This window comes from Rhineura floridana, chromosome 3, assembly GCF_030035675.1.
Source record: "Rhineura floridana isolate rRhiFlo1 chromosome 3, rRhiFlo1.hap2, whole genome shotgun sequence".
NCBI lineage: Eukaryota > Metazoa > Chordata > Lepidosauria > Squamata > Rhineuridae > Rhineura > Rhineura floridana.
In genome coordinates, this window is record NC_084482.1 from 160,908,819 (window position 1) to 160,932,903 (window position 24,085).

The window sequence follows — 24,085 nt, forward strand, 5'->3', positions numbered from 1 at the left end:
ATTCAACTATAGTCTAGTGCAGGGGTAGCCAACATGGTGCCCTCCGGATGTTCTTGGACTCCATCGACCCTAGCCAACATGGCCAACACCAGGGATGATGGGAGCTGGTGTACAACAACATCTGGAGGGTACCACGCTGGTTACAACTGGTTTAGTAAGACTGTCTGTAAGAAAGTAAGGCTGTGGACACAGTAGTGGCCTATAGCAAAGAGTTTCCCTTGGCCACACCCAGAGGTACAACTATTTGAAGCTGATTTTTTTTAAAAAAATGCATTGAAGATGATCTGACATGGGTTTTAGAGTGAAAATGGGCAGGGTTTGCCTAGCGTTGTCTGCTCCCTTTTTCAGAAAAGAGCTGGAAACGCACTGGAACCAGCAGCACAGTAAGCGCGTCTCTACCCTAACATACAATTTGCTCCTGTCACAATCAAATCTTTTTTGGACTCTGCATCTAAACCATAATATTAAATTTAGGCAACCTCTGTGAGAAATGTATTAGTGTATTGTTTATTTTTTTCATTGGTAGAAGAACAGAGAGATTACTTTTGTCGTAGTGAAGAACTGTGAATTCTTGCAGCAGAAAGGTCTACTTAATCAAATTGATAGATGATAGCATCAAGTCACTTTTTCTAATGTTAGGATTGTACATTGTTAGCAAATAGTGTTTCCTGGAGCTTCGAAATGCATATATTTTTCTTGAATGGACCTTCAAAATGGCACAAAGCACTCTGGTGTGACGGTGAAGAAGAAGTACATTGTTTCTGTATTAAGAACCAGGAGCACCTATTGTTATAGCTTAGCAAGGGGCATATTTTTAGAAGAGCATATAAATAAAGGAACATCTGGAGTCTCAAGATTAGTTTCAGGCTACTCCTAAACTTTTATATTAAAAAGGCAATGTTAATTACTACAATGGTTGTTGCTAAAAATAAAGTCTGAGACCATAGAATTCAGGATTTAAGAAATGTGAAGTTTTCTTTTCTTTTAAAAAAGAACATTCAAATTATTTGGGAAAATTAATATCTCAGTGAAAGCTTCATTTGCAATTGCTAGACATTCGGGTCCCAGTTTGTAGAATTGAGCTGTATAATCAAAATTCCCAGTGACCTAAACTCTAGACAAACATTTTACTTTTAAATCCATGTGATCTGCCTTGGGACCTGCATTCCGGGTGAGAAGCAGATAACAAAAAATTGTTGTTGTTGTTGTTGTTGTTGTTATTATTATTATTGGCCCACATAACAAGAACCATGCTGGGTGACAGCAAAGCCTTATCTAGTCCAGCTCTGTAAATAAAACAAATACAGTGCCAGGCAAACCTCCCTGGGGAGGGGATTCCAAAGATGGGAGGCCACAATAGAAAAGGCTTTGTTTACTGTCACTATTAGGTGGATGGACCTGAAGCAGGGTCCCAGAGCTTTATTTTAACACGTGAACCTATAAACATCAATCTTAGCCCTTTTAAAAACAACCACCACATATCTCTTACAATACAAACTCTCTTCTTGTTAGCCTATTTCCACTGTGATTATACCAAAAGCAGAAAACAAAACACATGAAAATGAAACCCAGAAAACACATTGGCTTGACTAAATATTCCACTCATCTTTATGTCTCAAACAGCTACCCTAGAACTGGAATCAGAGCCTGAAAGTCCTTTAGTGCCCCCTGCAGATCTGTTAGAGCCACTGAGTCACTACGAGTGGACTTTTCGAGATCATGGTAAGTATGCATTGCCATCATGGCCCTCATAGATTCTCAGCCTAGAGACTTTTGGGATGTGTCCACATTTGCCCTCTTGTGCATGGAAATGCTCCCTTTCCCAGTACCAGGACATCATTGAAAATGAAGACTAATTCTTTAAATGCTCCAATTTAGGCAGGAAAAAATTAATTCCACCTCCGGAGGTGATGGAAAAGTTTTGCGAACAGAGAAACAACCCTGTATTTCTGGAATGCAGGTAAGAGATTTTTGTTTGTTTGTTTTCCTAGTCATGGAAAGCGGTCTTAATGAGATCCTAGCCAGTAACATAGTGGCAAGTTCATAAGTACAGGGTCCCTTCATGATAGTCGACAGTCATGCCCCCTCACAGCTACACCTCCTTCTAAGATTATAAAACCTTCTAAGATTATAAAATAATCTGGCAAGTCTTGATTATTGCTTTCTGCTTCTCTGTCATTGTCATCATTTGACTGTCCTTTCTCCCAGTCAGAGATATTGCTTGAATTACTGAATTCAATGTCTAAATGTTTATCTCCTGCTGCTACCAAACTGCTTGATGATGTAGATGGGATGCTATCATCGGGATTCACTGTCTCTTCTGCAGTTACAGAATTCACATTCTCCACAACTTTTCTTGGCTTTTTGAAGTAGGAACTAACAAAGGCTTGCTTGCAATCGACACTCATTGGGGTCTACATAACTGACTCAGAAAGCCCTACAGCAATAAAGAAAAACACAAACTTTTTTTTAAAAAACTGCTGTGTGCACAGGCTCCCCCCCCACTCCCTTTCTTTGCCGGCTTTTTTGCTGGTGAGTTAAGACAAAGCCAGTTTTTCCTAAATGAAGGAATTCACACTCTGTAAGCAGGTCAGGCACTCATTTTGCATGGAAATTTGTAACCTTTTGTACTTTGCCATCTTCTGTAAGGTAGGAAGTGATTTTCCTGCCCCTTCTCCTTCCTCCCTGTCACCCGCTCTTCCTTCCACAACATACCTAGAATGTTAGAAAAAGAGAGAGGTTTCAGGCAGTTTTTCTTCCTCCTCCTCCTCCTCCTCCTCTAAGGTAAGGACCTTCCTTTGCTAGGTTTCCCTTCTTGGTTACCATACTAAGACTCAGAGTACCTCCATTTGGGCAGAGCTTACGAGCTTTTGGAGGAAACTTAAGCATGGACAGTCCTGATCCTAACCTTTGGTGTTGGCTGCACCACACACACATTCTTAGATATATTCATTTGCATTTCACTTTACCATGCATCACACACACACACACAAAGCTGAAACACCATCATACATCCATAGTCCTTGGAATGTATTTTTTTTCTCTTTTCCTACTCCTCCCCTGCTTCTGGCTTTGGGCTGGAACAAAACCACACATCTTCCCCTCTAGGGCTGGTGCCAGAGGGTGGCCAGGTTGAGCCCTGGCTGAGGCCCTCCTGACCCTGCTGCCAATTGTGGAGAGGGAGCTCCCCCCCCCTATACAGACTGCACAGGCTTCAATAACCCTGCATGCATGCCCCACCTACCTCTCCTGTTGCTCTGAATGCTGTGCACTGAGTGTGCATGCCTGCCATCAATCAAGATGGTGGTGGAAGATTCCCTAAGGGGCTGATACCTCTGCCGCCATCTTCTGCAGTGTAGCATGCATGCATGCCATCAACCAAGATGGCAGTGGAGCACCAGCCCCTTAGGTAAGCTCCCACTATCATCTTGGTTGATGGCAGGCATGTGCAAGCAGTGTGCCCGGCATTCATATGAGGTGACAGGAGAGGTAGGTGGGGCGTCTGGGCGATTGCCATGGGCCTGGGGCAGGCTGGTGTCCAAGGGCCCAGTCATGCTTGCCACTGGGCTGTTCCCCCCCTTTTTGCTCCAGAGTTGAGAATGTGATCCTTGTTAATGCCTTCTCCCACAACAACAGACATCTTTAGGAGCCAATCAGCAGGAAAGGACAAGGAGGCACATTAGAAGACTCTTCTCAATGGCTAACACATTCCCCTTTAAAACTAGTCCAGTCTAGTTCAGCATCTCACAGTGGCCAACCAGATTTTATTTATTTATTTTATTTATTATTTTATTTATTTATTTATTTTATACCCTGCCCTTCCTTCCAGCAGGAGCCCAGGGCGGCAAACAGAAACACTAAAAACACTTCAAATCATCATAAAAATACCTTAAAATACATTAAAACAAAACAATGTTAATGCCTATGAGAAGCCTGCAAGCAGGACCTGAGTGCAACAGGACTCTCCCCTCCTGCAATTTCCAGCAACTGGCATTCAGAAGCATGCTGCCTCCAACCATGGAGGCAGAGCATAACAGTTTATAGCCCTTTCCTGTATGTATTTGTCTAATCCTCTTTTAAACCCATCCAAGTTGGTGATCATCAACCTCCTGGGGGAGCAAATTCCACAGTTTAACTATGGTCTGTGTTGAGCATTCATCCTGTTTAGTTGCACAAAAATTATGTAGGGGTTATATGACATCACTATCTAGTGGGAAGTTTATATGATGTTGCCTGATGTCACCATTATCCCACACTTTTCAGTGCTTTTCTGTTACTTTTCTTACCCCAAAAATTTGCTTGGTTTGAAACCCACTTTAACTGCATACATCCTAAATTTGCTATCATATGATTGAATCACACCTACAAAATAGTGACAGTCTGGGTATCTAGTAGAACTTAACCACTGGAAAGACATCTTGTAACTCCTGTCCTTTGCTGGGATCTCATAACTATGTCTTTGATAACTCTATTTTATAATATCGTGTTTTAATATAACATAACATAATTTGATTCTACAATGTTTGTTTTTAACAACTTCATTTGTTTTTATTCTATCCTTTATTGTATTCTACCTTTGTATATATTGGGATAATTCCCCCCCCGCGATAGTTTTATGTTTTATACGTTTTGTTTCCCTCTTTCCCTTTTGCCTTATGCTGGTCACTGACCGTAACTATATATATATATATATATATATATATATAACCACTGGAAAGACAGAACTGGCTATACTTTTAAAGCAGTATGATAACACTTTGAATAGTCATGACTTTCCCCCTGAGAGCTGTAGTCAAGAGGGATGAGAGCTATTAAGAGACCCCCTATTCCTCTCACCGAGCTACAATTTCTAGAGGTTTCTGGGAAGAGAGATTGACTGTTAAACTGCCCTGGAAATTGTAGCTCTGTGAGAGGAATAGGGGTTTCCAAACAACTCTCAGTACTCTTAACTGACTTCTTTGGGGAAGACAAAGTGTGCCAACTGGGTATAGGGCTGTGGTCTGAAGGTACATAAGAACATAAGAAGAGCCTGCTGGATCAGGCCAGTGGCCCATCTAGTCCAGCATCCTGTTCTCACAGTGGCCAACCAGGTGCCTGGGGGAAGCCCGCAAGCAGGACCCGAGTGCAAGAACACTCTCCCCTCCTGAGGCTTCCAGCAACTGGTTTTCAGAAGCATGCTGCCTCTGACTAGGGTGGCAGAGCACAGCCATCACAGCTAGTAGCCATTGATAGCCCTGTCCTCCATGAATTTGTCTAATCTTCTTTTAAAGCCATCCAAGCTGGTGGCCATTACTGTTGGCGTGTGCGTGTATAGATCATACAAGGATGGAATCCAAGAGTCGCATAGAACAGGAATAAGCCAGGCCAGGCAAGTTTCTTGTAAGAGTCTTTACTAGGCAAAGACATTAGACGCAGTTCTCTTCACAGACAGCTTTTCCCCCACACTGAGCTTTTCCAAGCCTCCCACCTTATCAGGCTTCCCAGCCAGCTACTGACCTTGGCAAACCTGGCACTCTGTTCTCACGGCTTAACCCTTCTGCTTCAGGTTTCACTTTCTTTGCTAAAAATCCTGTCTGTGAGTCTCACAGCATGCTTCACTGACCAACAGCCCCCATCTGAGACTCACAGATTACAAAACTTCATTGTTCATCATTACATTTCTACAATATTAACTTTTTCATTACAATACATATCAGTACATGGTTTGTTTTCTTACAGTTTCTATTTACATTTTCAGTTCAGTTCTTGTTTCTTTATTTCTTTATTCACACAAGTTTCACAGAGTCATTTTGTTCACTTTTATTTGATAACACATTTATATTTCATTCCTCAACACAAAACTTCCACATGAGATCCATTGTTTCTTTATCTATTGGTCCTTCTTTTTCCCATTCTACTGGATATTTATCTGTTTCATTATTCTGTTGTGTTACATTAAATGTGAATCTCTGAGGTGGTTGACCTTTCGTTTTTCTTTCTGATCTTCTAACATTATCTATTTCCATTTCTTCCTCACTCTCTATTTTACTTGGACCTGCACCTTTGTCTGCACTTGTACTTGGCATTTCTGTATCTTGCATTGCCATGTCTTCACTTCTCAGCCTTTTTACAGTACGTTTGCCACCGTGTATTAGATCAGTCAATGCAGTTCTTAATGGAATTTGCTGCCCAAAAGGAACATCTGCTGCTTCCTGCTTGCTTGCACTATCTAGGATAACTGTTTGACTGTCTCTCCAAGGTTTATCTATCACCTTTATGCTTCTGCTTAACACTACTTGTTGTTTCTCAGGCAACCAAACTCTATAATATGAATTCTGAAATCCCAAAATGCGTCCTGCCTGAGCTCTTGAGCCTAATTTACCATGCCTTTTCTGTTTTGCAACATGTACCCAGCATTTTGCCCCAAAACGTTCTATGTGTTTCACCCTGGGCTTTCTTCCAGTCAGTTTCTCATAGGGAGACATGCCTATTGTTCTGTGCATGAGACGGTTCTGAATATAAACAGTGTACAGAATACATTCACCCCAATAAGTGTTATTCATATCTGCATCTGCTAGCATGGCTTTCATTGAATCCTGCAATGACCGGTTCCTCCTCTCTGCAGTTCCGTTGGAGGATGGGCTGAAGGGAGCAGTGAGACTCTGTATTATTCCCTTCTTTTCCAAATATGTTTTGAATGAATTACTGGTAAATTCCCCACCTTGATCTGATTTGATATTTTTGATAACAACCCCATATTGTGTCTCTGTCCTCTGTATAAATGCCTTTAATTTCTCTTCTGCTTCACTTTTCTTTTTCAATAAGAACACATGTGTAAATCTGGAGAAATCATCCACAATCACTAAATAAAACCTTGCTCCACCTTTTGAGCACTGGAAAGGTCCAGCCAAATCCACATGTATGAGCTGATAGGGTTCAGTGGTCGTGCTTTCACAGCTCTTATTTACCGGAGTCACAGTCATTTTTGTTTTATAGCATACTTCACACTCATCCACATGCTCACAATGTGTTAATTTCAAATCTTGACTATGCTTTGGGGTGTTTTATACCTTTTCAAAATGTGCGTGTGCTAATTTTCTGTGCCATTCATGTAAACAATTATCATGTTTATTTTTATTAACTCCTATCCAGGCACACATGGGTTTATCAAGATTGCACTCAACCATAAACATCTGGTTCTGTAATTTCCCTTGCATGCATATTTCACCATCTTTTCTCAGAAAACATCTATCCCCTTCAAATGTAACTTTACAACCTATTTGAGCCAATTTTCTTACTGATAGAATGTTATATTTTAAACCAGAAACCAATAACACATCTGTTAATATAGTTCCCAAATTACTCAACCTGAGCGTGCCTTTTGCAATCGTGTCCTGAGTCGATCCGTCAGCCAGATAAATCTTCTCCTGCGCCGGCTTTGAAGTGTAAAATAAACTAGAGTCTGTGATTAGGCAATTAGACACTCCACTGTCGAGAAGCCACTTAGAGTTAATGAGTTTATTGTCCTTCTTAGTAACAAAGTTCACGCTTGTTCTCTGACTTCCAAAGTCTCTGTTATTTCTCTTCTTTAAACAATGTCTCTGTATATGTCCACGGGACCCACAAAAGTAACATATTTTATTCTCTTGCCTGCTTCTTTGATTTTGTTGTTGCTGTACAGCCACAGTCTCTTTTAACTCTGTTTTCTTATTCTCTTGTCTTCTATTCCACTCTTGTTGAAGTTTCTGTTCTACAAAGTCCAAATTCAGATGTCCGTCGGGTAAAGTTTCCAGACTAGAGACCATGACATCCCATTTTTGATCAAATGAAGATAACAGTATATAGACCATCTGAATGTCACTATGATGCACTCCTCTATCTTGCAGCTCAGCATTTAATCTACGGAATTCAGCCAGATGCTCTGTCATAGTCACTTCATCTGTAAAACGCATCTGATAAAGTTTCCGTGCTAAACACAGCCTGCTCCCAGCAGTTTGCTGCACATGAGTGGCTCTTAGCTTCTCCCACATCCGATTAGCTGTCGGCTCATTACTCACCAGCAACAGTTGAGAATCAGACAGCCCCAGAGTAATAAAAGCCTTCGCTTTCTCATCTTTCTTCAACCACGCTGCTGAAGGAGCTGCCGGAGGGGGGTTTTCTACGACATCATTCAAATCTTCTTTAATCAGAACTGCTCTCATTCTCCATTTCCAGCTGGAGTAGTTTACAGCATTCAGCCTCTCCATCGGCATCCCGGATGACAGGTTTACAGCCATGTTGCCCACTCTTACTTGCCTCTTACTTGCACTTTGTTTCTCTCTGCACCAACGTCACGTCAACTGCTCTCGAACCCGCTACCTTGTATGATAAGCTGGGCCCATAACCCTTGTTGGCGTGTGCGTGTATAGATCATACAAGGATGGAATCCAAGAGTCGCATAGAACAGGAATAAGCCAGGCCAGGCAAGTTTCTTGTAAGAGTCTTTACTAGGCAAAGACATTAGACACAGTTCTCTTCACAGACAGCTTTTCCCCCACACTGAGCTTTTCCAAGCCTCCCACCTTATCAGGCTTCCCAGCCAGCTACTGACCTTGGCAAACCTGGCACTCTGTTCTCACGGCTTAACCCTTCTGCTTCAGGTTTCACTCTCTTTGCTAAAAACCCTGTCTGTGAGTCTCACAGCATGCTTCACTGACCAACAATTACTGCATCTTGTGGGAGCAAATTCCATAGTTTAACTATGCGCTGAGTAAAGAAGTACTTCCTTTTGTCTGTCCTGAATCTTCCAACATTCAGCTTCTTTGAATGTCCACGAGTTCTAGTATTATGAGAGAGGAAGAAGAACTTATCTCTATCCACTTTCTCAATGCCATGCATAATTTTATACACTTCTATCATGTCTCCTCTGACCCGCCTTTTCTCTAAACTAAAAAGCCCCAAATGCTGCAACCTTTCCTCGTAAGGGAGTCGCTCCATCCCCTTGATCATTCTGGTTGCCCTCTTCTGAACCTTTTCCAACTCTATAATATCCTTTTTGAGATGAGGCGACCAGAACTGTACACAGTATTCCAAATGCGGCCGCACCATAGATTTATACAACGGCATTATGATATCAGCTGTTTTATTTTCAATACTTTTCTTAATTATCGCTAGCATGGAAATTGCCTTTTTCACAGCTGCCGCACACTGGGTCGACATTTTCATCGTGCTGTCCACTACAACCCCGAGGTCTCTCTCCTGGTCGGTCACCGCCAGTTCAGACCCCATGAGCGTATATGTGAAATTCAGATTTTTTGCTCCAATATGCATAATTTTACACTTGTTTATATTGAATTACATTTGCCATTTTTCTGCCCATTCACTCAGTTTGGAGAGGTCTTTTTGGAGCTCTTCGCAATCCCTTTTTGTTTTAACAACCCTGAACAATTTAGTGTCATCAGCAAACTTGGCCACTTCACTGCTCACTCCTAATTCTAGGTCATTAATAAACAAGTTGAAAAGTACAGGTCCCAATACCGATCCTTGAGGGACTCCACTTTCTACAGCCCTCCATTGGGAGAACTGTCCATTTATTCCTACTCTCTACTTTCTGCTTCTTAACCAATTCCTTATCCACAAGAGGACCTCTCCTCTTATTCCATGACTGCTAAGCTTCCTCAGAAGCCTTTGGTGAGGTACCTTGTCAAACGCTTTTTGAAAGTCTAAGTACACTATGTCCACTGGATCACCTCTATCTATATGCTTGTTGACACTCTCAAAGAATTCTAATAGGTTACTGAGACAGGACTTTCCCTTGCAGAAGCCATGCTGGCTCTGCTTCAGCAAGGCTTGTTCTTCTATGTGCTTAGTTAATCTAGCTTTAATAATACTTTCTACCAGTTTTCCAGGGACAGAAGTTAAGCTAACTGGCCTGTAATTTCCGGGATCCCCTCTGGATCCCTTTTTGAAGATTGGCGTTACATTTGCCACTTTCCAGTCCTCAGGCACGGAGGAGGACCCAAGGGACAAGTTACATATTTTAGCAGATCAGCAATTTCACCTTTGAGTTCTTTGAGAACTCTCGGGTGGATGCCATCCGGGCCCGGTGATTTGTCAGTTTTTATATTGTCCATTAAGCTTAGAACTTCCTCTCTCGTTACCACTATTTGTCTCAGTTCCTCAGAATCCCTTCCTGCAAATGTTAGTTCAGGTTCAGGGATCTGCCCTATATCTTCAACTGTGAAGACAGATGCAAAGAATTCATTTAGCTTCTCTGCAATCTCCTTATTCTTCTTTAGTACACCTTTGACTCCCTTATCATCCAAGGGTCCAATCGTCTCCCTAGATGGTCTCCTGCTTTGAATGTATTTATAGAATTTTTTGTTGTTGGTTTTTATGTTCTTAGCAATGTGCTCCTCAAATTCTTTTTTAGCATCCCTTATTGTCTTCTTGGATTTCTTTTGCCAGAGTTTGTGTTCTTTTTTATTTTCTTCATTTGGACAAGACTTCCATTTTTTGAAGGAAGACTTTTGCCTCTAAGAGCTTCCTTGACTTTGCTCGTTAACCATGCTGGCATCTTCTTGGCCCTGGCGGTACCTTTTCTGATCTGCGGTATGCACTCCAGTTGAGCTTCTAATATAGTGTTTTTAAACAACTTCCAAGCATTTTCGAGTGATGTGACCCTCTGGACTTTGTTTTTCAGCTTTCTTTTTACCAATCCCCTCATTTTTGTGAAGTTTCCTCTTTTGAAGTCAAATGTGACCATGTTGGATTTTCTTGGCAATTGGCCATTTACATGTATGTTTAATTTAATAGCACTGTGGTCACTGCTCCCAATCGGTTCAACAACACTTACATCTCGCACCAGGTCCCGGTCCCCACTGAGGATTAAGTCCAGGGTTGCCGTCCCTCTGGTCGGTTCCATGACCAACTGGTCTAGGGAATAGTCATTTAGAATATCTAGAAACTTTGCTTCTTTGTCATGACTGGAACACATATGCAGCCAGTCTATGTCCGGGTAGTTGAAGTCACCCATTACTACCACATTTCCTAGTTTGGATGCTTCCTCAATTTCATATCTCATCTCAAGGTCTCCCTGAGCATTTTGATCAGGGGGACGATAGATCGTTCCCAGTATTAAGTCCCTCCTGGGGCATGGTATCACCACCCACAACAATTCTGTGGAGGAGTCTGCCTCTTTTGGGGTTTCGAGCTTGCTGGATTCAATGCCTTCTTTCACATATATAGCGACTCCGCCACCAATACGTCCTTCCCTGTCCTTCCGATATAGTTTATATCCAGGGATAACCGTATCCCACTGGTTTTCTCCATTCCACCAGGTCTCCGTTATGCTCACTATATCAATGCTCTCCTCTAAGACCAAGCACTCCAGTTCTCCCATCTTGGTTTGGAGGCTCCTAGCATTAGCGTACAGGCACTTGTAAGCAGTGTCTCTCTTCAAGTGTCTTTGGCACTTGTGGTTAGGCCTGTGGTAATTTTGCTCTTCTGAATTTTTATCCTGTGCCCCTGCTCTCACAATGCCTACTTCTAGGCCTACCCCTTTTAAAATTTCATCATTTCTTTGGTTTTTATCCCAGGGGGGAGGTTTATTCCGAACTGGACCTTTCTCAGCTCCTGTCGGGTTTCTCCCCTCAGTCAGTTTAAAAGCTGCTCTGCTACCTTTTTAATTTTAAGTGCCAGCAGTCTGGTTCCATTCTGGTTCAAGTGGAGCCTGTCCCTTTTGTACAGGCCCGGCTTGTCCCAAAATGTTCCCCAGTGCCTAACAAATCCAAACCCTTCCACGCGACACCATCGTCTCATCCACGCTTTGAGACTGCGAAGCTGGGCCTGTCTGGCTGGTCCTGCGCGTGGAACTGGTAGCATTTCAGAGAAAGCCACCTTGGAGGTCCTGGCTTTCAGCATCCTACCTAGCAACCTAAATTTTGCTTCCAGGACCTCACGGCTGCATTTCCCCATGTCGTTGGTGCCAACGTGCACCACGACCACTGACTCCTTCCCAGCACTGTCTACCAAACTATCTAAACGACGGGCGATATCCGCAACCTTCGCACCAGGCAGGCAAAACACCTTGCGGTCTACACACCCATCACACACCCCACTGTCTATGTTCCTAATGATCGAATCACCCACTACAAGGATCCCTCCACCCCCTGGAGATATATCCTCGGCACGAGAGGATAGCTGCTCATCCCCCAAGGAATGGGTCCCTTCTAAGGGATTGTTTCCCTCTTCCTCAGCTGGATGCTCTCCTTCCCCGAGACCATCGTTCTCCATGATAGCAGGAGAGCTATCATCGTTGGAGTGGGACACAGCTATAACGTCCCTGAAGGCCTCCTCCACACACCTCTCTGCCTCTCTCAGCTTTTCCAGATCCTCCACCTTGGCCTCAAGGAAATGAAGTCGTTCCCGGAGAGCCAGGAGCTCATTGCACCGAGAGCACACCCACGACTTCTGTCCAACAGGCAGATAGTCGTACATGCTGCAGGCGGTGCAAAACACTGGAAAGCCCCCACACCCCTGCTGGCTTCTTACCTGCATAGTTTTGTTTAAGGTTTATTATGTCATTGGGTTGGAGACTGCGGTTTAGTTGAGGTCAGGGAACAGACGGGCAGAGTGGGTGGCCCTGGCCTCCTCGCCCTGCTGCCGAACTCGCTCTGCTGCTTAACTCGCCTTGATGCTTTGTTATCTGGGGCTCCCTCTAGCTCATGGAGCAGGCTCCCTCGCTAGGGTGCTCTGACTTTATATGTGTGGCTGGTTCCTCCCAGCTACTGCTGCCAGCCAATGATGTGTTACTTGAGGCTGATGGCTATCAGCTGGGGCTTAACTCTTTAGTATTCTCTCAGGCTTCCTTCCTTCCTGAGTGAGGGGCGGGGCTGTTTAAGCTTTTGGCTGCTTTTAATCTCAGCAAGGGGCTGCGCCTTCCAGGCAAGTCTTTTGTGTTTGTTGTTTTCCCACCTAGAACAGCCTGACCTTTCTTTAACCTAGGGAAACAGAGCTTGTGGTTGTGTTTCAGGAAGGCTGAAGCTGCCCTTTTTAGCAAGGACTGAGCTGACTCTCTCCCTGTATGTGTCGGTGGAGTTTCCTTTTCCCCCTTCTCTCCGACTGGAATTTAGCCTTGTTTACAGTGTCCCCTGAAGCTTTCCTGCTAGGGTGGTGTTGAAAACTAGCTTTCTATAGGCTTCCTTCTCCTAGGATCTGTCTCCTAAGATATAGGTTCTTTCAGGATTTGGCTCCTAGCTCAGGGTGGCCTTGGGCTGCCCTTATTACTTATTGCTCTGAGCTGTTTTACTTCAATTAAATAATGGAATAAATGGGAGCTACTTACCCTCTTTTCGCTCTGCTGCTTAACTTGCCTTGACGCTTTGTCAGCTGGGGCTCCCTCTAGCTCGTGGAGCAGGCTCCCTCGCTAGGGTGCTCTGACTTTATAAGGTACATGAGGCCAGTACCCTGCTGAAGCTAAGCAGGGTCAGGTGTGGTCAGTGCCTGGATGGGAGACTGTCTGGAAACCATATGTAACCTGCCTTGGGTTTCTATCATGGAAATAAAGGCAGGGTATAAATGTAATAAATAAATAAATATAGTTTGAATAGACTTGAATGACAAACGATGCTGGTAGGTGACTGCTCCAGCAGCACTGCCTTGACTGCGCCATACATGAATCAAGCATATAAAGAACGAAAATAGGAAACTATGGGTGTATCCAACTAGGGCTCCATCTGTACTGTACATTTAAAGCATTCCACTTTTAATAGTCATGGTCTTCCCCAAAGAATCCTAGGAACTGTAGTCGGTTAAGAGTACTGAGAGTAGTTAGGAAACCCCTATTCCTCTCACAGAGCTACAATTCCCAGGGCAGTTTAACAGTCAATCTCTCTTCCCAGAAACCTCTAGAACAGCCTTTCCCAACCAGTGTGCCTCCAGATGTTGTTGGACCACAATTCCCATCTTTCCTGACCATTGGCAATGCTGGCTGAGGCTGATGGGAGTTGTGGTCCAACAACATCTGGAGGCACACTGGTTGGGAAAGGCTGCTCTAGAAATTATAGCTCGATGAGAGGAATAGGTATCTCTTAATAGCTCTCAGCCCCCTTCACAAACTACAGCTCTCAGGGGGAAAGCCATGACTATTCAAAGTGTTATTGTATTGCTTTAAATGCATAGCACAGACAGGGCCCAAATCATTGTGCAAATGGAGCAATTTGTGTGAGTGTGATGGAACTTCCCCTCCCTATCCTCCCCTCGCATGCCCCCTAATCTGCTCTGGGAGCCCACCCAACCTCCAGAGCAGACTTGGGGTGGGGGTGGAGAGGTGAGGGGTAGGGAGTTCTGTTGTGCTAACAGACGTTATTCTGTGCATACAATGGTTTAGCAGAATGCAACCCTATTTGTCCATTTATCCAGTAGCACCGTCTACTCTGGCTGGCAGTGACTGGCTTCGATCTCAGCCATAGGTCTTTTCCATCACCTGCCTGTTCCCTTTTAACTGGAGATGCTGCTAGGGATTATAGCTGGGACTGTCTGCAAGCAAAGCATGTGCTATGCCACTGAGCCCCATCCTCCCCATCTCCGGACATACTAAGGCCACAAACAAACATTTTCCAGGACCTGCTGTACAGTTATGGATTGCCTTCCCCTTAGGGTATCTTTATCAGTGGTTGCCTTAAAAGGGACCGTAAGAGTTTTATATTTGAGTTGTTTCTGAAGGATGTAGGTGAAATCAGCTGGGCTGGGCAATGTGGGTCTTAATAAACCATATTTTCAGGGCCTGGCATCATAGACTTAAACAGTGCTGTCTCTTGTGGCTAATAGTAATTATACCATTTATATTGCACTTTAGAATTGTACAAGTGCACAACTCACTGTCTGAACTAGTGCTAGAGTTGGTATTGATGCAATGGGTTCTCCTCTCGTTCCCCTGTGCATGCCCTGCACTGTCCCTAAAACTGCTCTGGAGGATTGGGAGAACCCCCAAAACAAATTTAGGGGATGCGCAGTGGGAGGAGAGAATGAGATCATTCCACTGGGTAAGGAGAAATCCTTGTGCTGAAGGAGCAATTGCCCGAGTGCTACACTGAATACAACCCTCAATCCTGATGTAATTCTTTAAGGAAAGATTAGCATTATTATACTCTAGCGCAAAGCTCACGAACCTTTTGGGCCAGTGCAGGAGATCGTATCCTGATGAAGTGCTATAGGCACCAGTCATAACATGGCTGTTACAGGATGTGTCACCTAACATACAGTGGGTGCCATGTAGAGATGTGGCATAATCAGTAGTGTAGTGGCAAATTCAGAAGTGCAGGGGCCCTTCATTATAGTCACAGCCATGCCCCTCCCCCCTTTTTTGCTGAATAAGATCCTTGCTAATGCCTTCTGCTACAATAACAAACGTCCCTAGGAGCCAATAAGCATGAAAGGAAATAGTGTTAGCTACTGAAAAGAGTCTTCGCAGTGGCTAACTCACTTCTGTTCACTCTGATTGGCTCCAATCAGCAAGAATGGACCAGGAAGCATGTTAGAAGACTCTTCTCAGTGGCTAACACACTCCCTTTTTGCACTGATTTGCTTGTAGGACTCTGGAAATATAGGGACCCTGCTGGGGCCCTGCTTCCAAAAACATAAAGATCTAATATCCCCCCGAGACCCTGGATGACTACATCCCTGGGTGTAACATAAAATGGTTACCACATATAAAAGAAGAGAAAAAGACAGCAATATAAAATGTTGTATACAGGTCCCTTCATTAGGGGTAAAAAGGCACCTACATCAGCCACCATTGCATTTGCTCACAAAAATAAGCTCTTTGTACATCTCCTCTATTCAGAATGGAAGGGAGGTGGGCATCCAATCCTGGCATTCAAAGAAATATGTAGATATTTAAGGGTGTGTATTCAATATAAGAGAAGCCCAGCCAGCATAAACAGGAACTGAGCAGGAGTAGCAAACAGTCTCTCATGCTTTGTGGATGTTTGAGCAGATAGTTTTGAGCCAAACTTTTCATGGACTCCATAGCTGGTACTGGTGGGCACACTGGTGCCCAGCCACATTGGTGATCCCTGTGAGTCCACAGCAGTGGGGAAGTTTGAACCAGGAACATCCTGCTTTGTACAGGTCAGTTTCCTAGCCACTATTCTACCCTTTCCACTACATTAAACTGTTGGCATTAGGCCGTACTGCCTAAGGATGTTTTCATCAGGTCTGGAAAGTTACAAGCATGTGTCTTGAGAAAAAGTCTTATCTGCCATGTCTGGCCTGAGAGAGCAGACTTTCAAGGTCAGACAGGTTGTCATGGTAACGGGAGATAACAGCTGGGAAAGTTGTTACAGCCTGCTGTTGGTTCTTCTGTCTTCTGCATCATGCCTCTGAACTGAGAGGCTGTCTTTACTTTTGCTTTTGGAGAGAGATGTGCTGTAGAGCTAGAGGGGGGGAAACTGCTGAAAAGCCTTAATGTCTTAATAAAGACTCTTACATGTTTTAAATACTCTGAAGAAGTTTCTTGCTCAACTTAACTCCAACGTAATGTATGCTGTTTCACGCAACAACGCACACACGCCAACAGGGGTTATGGGCCCAGATCCACAGTGCATTACACGGGAGTAAGTTGCTGGTCTGAACGGCAGACGGAGTTCCAGAGAGGGCAGCGTGATTGTGCCAGACAAAGGTGAGCAGGATGGCTACTATAAACATGTCTGGAGGCTTGCCGATGGAACGACTTAATGAGAAGAATTATGGCAGCTGGAAGCCGAGAATGCGGGCTTTGCTGATAAAAGAAGATTTATGGGAAGCTATTGAAGGTACACCCCCTGCACCCCTTACAGCGGCTTGGACTAGAAACAATGAGAGAGCTCAAGCTTTTATACTTCTGGCTCTATCAGACTCTCAACTGCTACACGTGAGGGATGTTACAAACGCCAAACAGATGTGGGACCGGTTGGAAGGCATTCATGTGCAACAGACCGCGGGATCTAGATTGTGTTTGGCATGGAAGCTTTATCAAATGCGCTTCACGGGTGAGTGCGACATGTGTGAGCATCTCACGGAATTCAGACGCCTGTTTGCTGAGCTGACAGACCGAGGCGTCAAACACTCTGAACTTCAGAAGACCTATCTGATCCTGGCTTCACTCGATGGGACTTGGAATAATATGGTCATGGCTTTCGAAGCCTTGCCTGATGGAGGTTTGAATGTGGCGTTTATTGAGGAAAAGCTGACCCAAGAATGGCAGCGGAGACAGGAGGTGAAAAGAGCCGAGCTGATGGAAGCTGTCAGAAGCAAAGAGGTGAAAAATGCCGTGCCGAAGGATAATAAACAGGAGCAGCAACAAAGGCTGAAGGCTTGTTTTGTTTGCGGAGATCGACGGCATCTCCAGCGGGATTGTCCAGTCAAGTGAAACTCCAGGCACGGAGGCTTGAAGCAAGGCAGTGTGAACTTTGTTTGTAAACAGAAGTCTCAAGATTTAGGTTCTATTAACTGGATTCTTGACAGTGGAGCAAGCCATATATTAATTAAAGACAGACGTTTGTTTTACGTTTCAGAAGAAGTGAAAGACTTTGTGCACCTGGCTGATGGATCGCGTAAGAGGGTGGAAGCCCGTGGACTGGTGAGATTTGATAAGCTTGGGATAATGTCAGAATGTTTGTTTGTTCCAGAATTGGCTCATAATATTTTATCAGTTCAAAAACTGATGAATGCTGGGTATTGTTTAACATTTGATAGAGGGAAATGCTTTGTACAGAGAAGAGGCAAAGTTGTCTGTCAGGGTTTTATGACACAAGGGATGTTTAGAATGACCGTGGGTGTGAAGTGTGCTGATGCCTTGAGTTTAATGGGGCGGAAAGGGAATGACAGTCAGGGCTGTAAACAGACTGCTGTTGTGACACCGTCAGCATTAACCATTCAAATGAAGCCCATGGAATGTGCGGAACCAACCTCATTTAATGAAATTAGGCTGGTGCCTGAGGCAGAGAAAAATAAGTGGCAACAGGCCATGCAGGAAGAATTGAAAGCCATGGAACAGAATGGCACGTGGACATTAGTAAATTTACCTATGGGGAAAAAGGCCATAGGTTGCAGATGGGTGTTTAAGAAGAAGAAAGCAAGTTCCGGGGAAGTACAGAGGTACAGGGCACGTTTGGTTGCCAAGGGATTCACCCAGCAGCATGGGACAGATTATGATGCTGTTTTTGCCCTGGTTGTGAAACATGAGTCCATTCGTGTGCTGCTGAAGCTGGCAGCGATGCAGAACATGAGTGTAAATCACTACGATATAGGGACGGCATTCCTACATGGTGATTTAAGAGAGGAGATATATATGGAACTGCCTCCAGGTTCTGTGTCAAAGGAAGGGTTCGTGTGTAAACTGCATAAATCAATATATGGACTGCGGCAAAGTGCACGCTGCTGGAATGAGAAATTGGACAGAGTGTTGCATGGAATGGGATTCCAAAGATGCAAGGCAGATCCATGTGTGTATATAAAGAGACAGGGGATGAAAACCACGTTCTGTGCAGTTTACGTTGATGACATCATGTATTTTTATCATGAGCAGCAAGAGGAACGAGAATTTAATGAGCAACTGGGCAGGCAGGTGGACACAAAGAATTTGGGGCCTGTCACACACTATTTAGGCACAGATATTGTGCGTGCAGAAGACGGAAGCATAACATTGAGTCAGGAAAGTAAAATAAATCAGATCATAGAAGAATGCAACATGACAGAATGCAATGTTGTGAAGACTCCAATGGTTGTGGCTTTCCGACAGAATGTGCAGGAGACACCTTGTACAGAACCTGAGAAGTACAGGCGCATAATAGGGAAATTGCAATATTTGGTGAAGGTGTCTCGCCCAGACATATGTAATGCAGTCAGTATTTTAAGCCGGAAGGTAGAGCATCCTTCAGAGGCTGACTGGCAAGGGATTAAAAGGATAGTGCGTTATCTGAAAGGCACGAAGACAAAGAGTCTGGTTTTGTCAGGAGCAAAGACAGGAGGTCTTGAATGTTTTGTGGATGCAGATCATGCAGGGGAACTGAGCAGTCGTAAGTCAACCTCTGGCATAGTTGTGATGTGGCACGGGTCATGCATTGACTGGAGTAGCAAGAAACAAAATGTGGTGGCAACCTCAAGTGCAGAAGCAGAATATGTGGCTCTATCACAGGCCTGTAATGAGCTACAATGGTTCGCAATGCTCATGCAGGAGATAGGCACTGATATGCAATTTCCGATTACTGTATATGAAGACAATCAGACCTGCATCAAGATAGCCGCATCAGAAGCTCATACCAAAAGAACAAAACATATTAGTGTCAGATACTTTCACGTAAGGGATTGTGTGCAGCAGGGGTTTGTTAACCTAACATTTTGTGACACTAAAAACATGGTGGCTGACATAATGACCAAGCCTTTATGTGAGGAGAAATTTGGCAAACTGGTGACAAGGCTTGGAATGAGCCAAAGTTTGATTGAATAAAGTTTTAGCTAAATGTACAGAGATGTTCTGAAATGTACTGCAATGTACTGAGATGTAATTTTGAACTGTACTGTAATGTAAACTGAATCTGTATGATGCAATGTACTGAAATGTATTGTAGAAATGTGTTATTGTTGTAATGGATTTACAGACATGATGAACAAGGGGGACTGTTGGCATTAGGCCGTACTGCCTAAGGATGTTTTCATCAGGTCTGGAAAGTTACAAGCATGTGTCTTGAGAAGCAGTCTTATCTGCCATGTCTGGCCTGAGAGAGCAGACTTTCAAGGTCAGACAGGTTGTCATGGTAACGGGAGATAACAGCTGGGAAAGTTGTTACAGCCTGCTGTTGGTTCTTCTGTCTTCTGCATCATGCCTCTGAACTGAGAGGCTGTCTTTACTTTTGCTTTTGGAGAGAGATGTGCTGTAGAGCTAGAGGGGGGGGGAAACTGCTGAAAAGCCTTAATGTCTTAATAAAGACTCTTACATGATTTAAATACTCTGAAGAAGTTTCTTGCTCAACTTAACTCCAACGTAATGTATGCTGTTTCACGCAACAACGCACACATGCCAACATAAACTTATGCTGTCCTATGACGTTGCCTCCAGTCATTTTGTGGTAAGGTAGTTTGTGTGATGGCACTATTTTGAGCAAAGTGTACAGACCAACTGCTGAAAAGGGATGGTGCTTTCAAAACTCATGGTGGATACAATCATTAGGATCCATTTGCCTCTACATAAAAGAGCAAGATTATATGTGTCTGTGTATTTCTGATGTTTTTTGCTGCCTGTAATCTTTACAACGTGGCTGTAAAAACACACACCACCCCTCAAATAAATATAATTTGACAAACTGAGGGAAGAAAACAACAACCCTAGAGCACAGGAGTTTTAGATAAGAACAGACACATTATCTGTTTTTTGTTGTTAACTTGAGCCTGGCAATTATTTTTATATCTCATCAATTCATTGTTGTGTTATGGACACTGTGATAGCACTGACTGCAATGTTATTATAAGGGTTATGTAACGTACAAAGAGTAATGTAGATGGGTATTCATTGCCATTCACTTTTGCATTTCACATTTGCATTTTTTGAGTTCCTGATTGACCACTACAGGTTTTAATTCATTTATTTATGGTTTATAAATGAGTGTGCACTGTGCTGTTAATCCTCAGGATCCCAATAATGACAGATGACATGGCCAGAAATGCGCTCCTCAGCTTTGTCAATTCCAAATGTTGCTATGGCAACAGAGCTGCAGGAGAGCTTGTCATTCAGGAACTGAAGCCGCAAACATTGTACAGGGTGAGTATCTCGAGATGTGTTTCCAGCAGGTGTAGATTAGACAGAGTTAGATATATGATGTGGATTGATGCAGATTGATGCAAATCCATCTGACTGATTTCAGTGGGAGTTTTTCAATATATAGTATCTAAAAAGACTTATTGGGGCTCAAGCATGCTTGGAAGGCACACATTGTACACTGAAATCCCATCCCTCTGTTCTTTGCTGTGCAGTACCTGCACTCAGTACTGAAGAATAGGCAGTATGCATTTTTTCAGAAGCGTTCCTCCAGTTGCAGATGTGGGGGGTGGGTTGGTAGTGGTTACCTGACCTCCAGATAGCAGAGTCTTTGCTGCTTACCGGGAGGAAGAGTGGAAGGGGCAAGGTGGCAGAGAGGTCAGTGCTGTGCAAATGCCCTGGCAGAAATGACGTATAGGCTCTGCTAGTGCATTCACACAGTGCCAGCATCTCCACCACCTTGCCCCTCCCACTTTCCCTCCCTGTAAGTAGCAGTGATTCTGCTACCAGGAAATGAAGAAAAGGGCTGCGCCCCCCGCCACCTGCTATTGCAACTCTATTTACTTCACATACTCAACGACCAAGTCCCAGTAATGAAAACAGTTAATGAAATTGAGTCATTGTGACCAGTGGCACAAGTTGAGCAAGCCAAGTTCTTCTCTGGGTTTCTCTGTCCATGCTCTGAATGGTCATGAGTGTTTAAAGCAGACAACTATGGGTAACAGAAACACTAATAACAGGAAAATCATGAATTTCCAAACAAATTACTATTCATGCAGACAGTGTTACTCAGGGCATGTATATAAATGGCAAAAATAAATAAATAAAATAAAAACATACCTGGCACTCATGCAAACTATTGTGAAAGGCTAGCATTGGGATGCAATGCATAATAGCAAGCCTAGAGGGTTGCTTGGTGAAAACATTTATTTTGCTGCAAATATTTGCCCATGGAGTTTTTAGAGACAAAGGTTCCAGTCTCCAAATGACATTGTAAGAGCTGGTTTATGCATTCATTTTTTAAGAGTATTTCTAAAAGAATCCAGGGCAGAGTACAAACGTGTGAAAACAGTTTGCACAACATAGTCATAGTATTTAAAAAACCACAATAAAGCGCAAAAAACCCCTCAAAAGAATAAAAAGCAAGCTAAAAAATATAAAACATAAAACTAAGGAAGGAGTTCTGATTAAATTTTAATTAAAATATCTGGGCAAATAGGAAAGTCTTAACCTGGAGCCAATATGACTGGTTCCCTGGGAGAGTGACTTAAGCAGAAATATGCTATAAAAATGGGGATGGGGAGAGGCTTGCTTCTTGTCTGGTTAGTTTCACAAGATGTGGGATGATATGCTAGGCTACTGGTCCATGACATATTACCATCTCAAAATGGCCCCAGGTAATTTGATTTGCTGAGTGGGCTGAAAGTGAAAAAATATTTCCTATTTATTTTCCATACTAGAGACACTTTCTAGTAATAGAATCTGATGTCAAGATTTATTTCTCCACAGTATCGACTGGAAACGTTTACTGAAACAAGATTATGTGAATGGAATTTTGAACCTTATACCAGTAAGTAATTTTCTTGAATAGTGAGTCATTAATTTTGATTGCAACTGAGTCATTGTAAACCAAAAAGGGAAGGTCTATTTTAGTTTAATTCAGTTCAAAATGTGATTTGGTTCTCAGCAGAGAATACAAGCTAAAAGTGAGAGGAAAATATGTTGTTCAGTGGTTAGTTTTTAGCTAAATGTATATACAGTAAATGCAAGGACATTTATATCCCTCATATCTGTATGTGTGGAACTTTGCAGAGAATTTGTCAACTAGCAATACTTTGCTAGAATCCTAAGAATTCTAGCTTTTGTTTTACTTAACAACCGTTTATCATGGTGCTTATGATAGTGAGGGCTGATGGAAGCATTGGTCCATGTAGTGAGGAAATGAATCTCTGAAATTCACACTTGCAGAACCAATATGTGAACCAAAACAACCTCTTCTTCAAAAAGTGCACCTCTCCAACTTTTGTGATGTAGTTCTCCAACTAAAGAATGTGTACAAAAATGGTATAATGGTAAAAAGTGATTGGAAAAATTCATGTATTAATGAACATAACATATAAAAATGCATACTATTGGGGAGAATTCCTTGCCGAAAAACATATACTAGGCAAAAGTGCATACAAAAATAATGTGCATGTTAGGAGGAATGTGCATGAATATGCATACATGTAGGCTTTTTTATGCACGTGCAAAAATGCAATAAACCAAATTTAAGATTGTAGAAACCAGAAACTGAGAGAAACATAGGTTCATTCATCCCTAACTCTAACAATTCAAATGCAAGAAATTCAACAAGTTTGATATCTGCTTTGATGACCGTGCAAGTATGTGGCTTCCCTGGAGAGAAAATCACAGCTGCTTGCTTCTTGAGTCCTGCTGCTGCACTGCTATGAGTCAAGCCATGGTTTGGCTTACTGTGTTGTACAAAGCTGGACTTGTGGTTTGTCTGAAGGAGACAAACCATGAGCCTGGGTTCAGGCAATATGCTAAGCTGAACCATGGCTTTGCTCACAGCAATACTAGGACTGGGAAAGGAGCACAGCATCTGTGTTATCCTCTTGGGAAGCCTAATCCGTGCACGCTGGCACAAAACCACAGGTTGTCTTAGTGTTACTTATGAATATAAATGGAAGAAGCTGTCAATTTCAGTTATGTCAGTTTGTCATGTTTCCAATTTTAAATTCAGTTTTCCAGGTTTCTGTAGGAATTTATTTTTTTTAAAAAAATTCTCATGAAAATTCTTCAGCATTTTAGTGGGAATTTATCCTAATAAACACATTTGTGTCTGCAGTTTTGTCTGATGTACATTTTTGCAAACAATTTCTCCTAGTATAATGCATTTTGTATGTTATTTCCAGTAATATATACATCTTTAAACATATTTTCCCTTAATATATGCATTTTTGTAAACATTGATTGGAGAACTGCACTGGGAAAGTCAGAGAAGTGCAAATTTTGAAGGATGTCTGTGTTTTGGTTCTCATATTGTTTCGGAAAGGGCAAATTTGATAAATTTGGCTTTAAATGCAAAGTGAATCAAATCCCCCCTCCTCATTCCTACTTGGGAGCCAGCTCTACATGTAACGTGCTGCCTTAGAGTGCTATAGCGCTCTAAGAACATAAGAACATAAGAAGAGCCTGCTGGATCAGGCCAGTGGCCCATCTAGTCCAGCATCTTGTTCTCACAGTGGCCAACCAGGCGCCTGGGGGAAGCCTGCAAGCAGGACCTGAGTGCAAGAACACTCTCCCCTCCTGAGGCTTCTGGCAACTGGT

The 24,085-nt window shown here is 43.0% G+C and overlaps 1 protein-coding gene across 5 annotated transcripts in view; it reads left to right on the top strand.

The window, feature by feature from the left end:
* SSUH2 (ssu-2 homolog) overlaps positions 1-24,085 on the top strand; it is a 92,241-nt gene that overhangs the window by 26,595 nt on the left and 41,561 nt on the right. For all 5 annotated transcript variants that reach the window (XM_061622047.1, XM_061622043.1, XM_061622044.1 and 2 more), the window contains exons 2-5: positions 1,624-1,722; positions 1,879-1,960; positions 20,626-20,755; positions 22,262-22,322. In XM_061622047.1, the coding sequence (XP_061478031.1) occupies positions 1,911-1,960; positions 20,626-20,755; positions 22,262-22,322 (241 nt within the window). In that variant the 5' untranslated portion in view covers positions 1,624-1,722; positions 1,879-1,910. The remainder of the gene's footprint in view (positions 1-1,623; positions 1,723-1,878; positions 1,961-20,625; positions 20,756-22,261; positions 22,323-24,085) is intronic.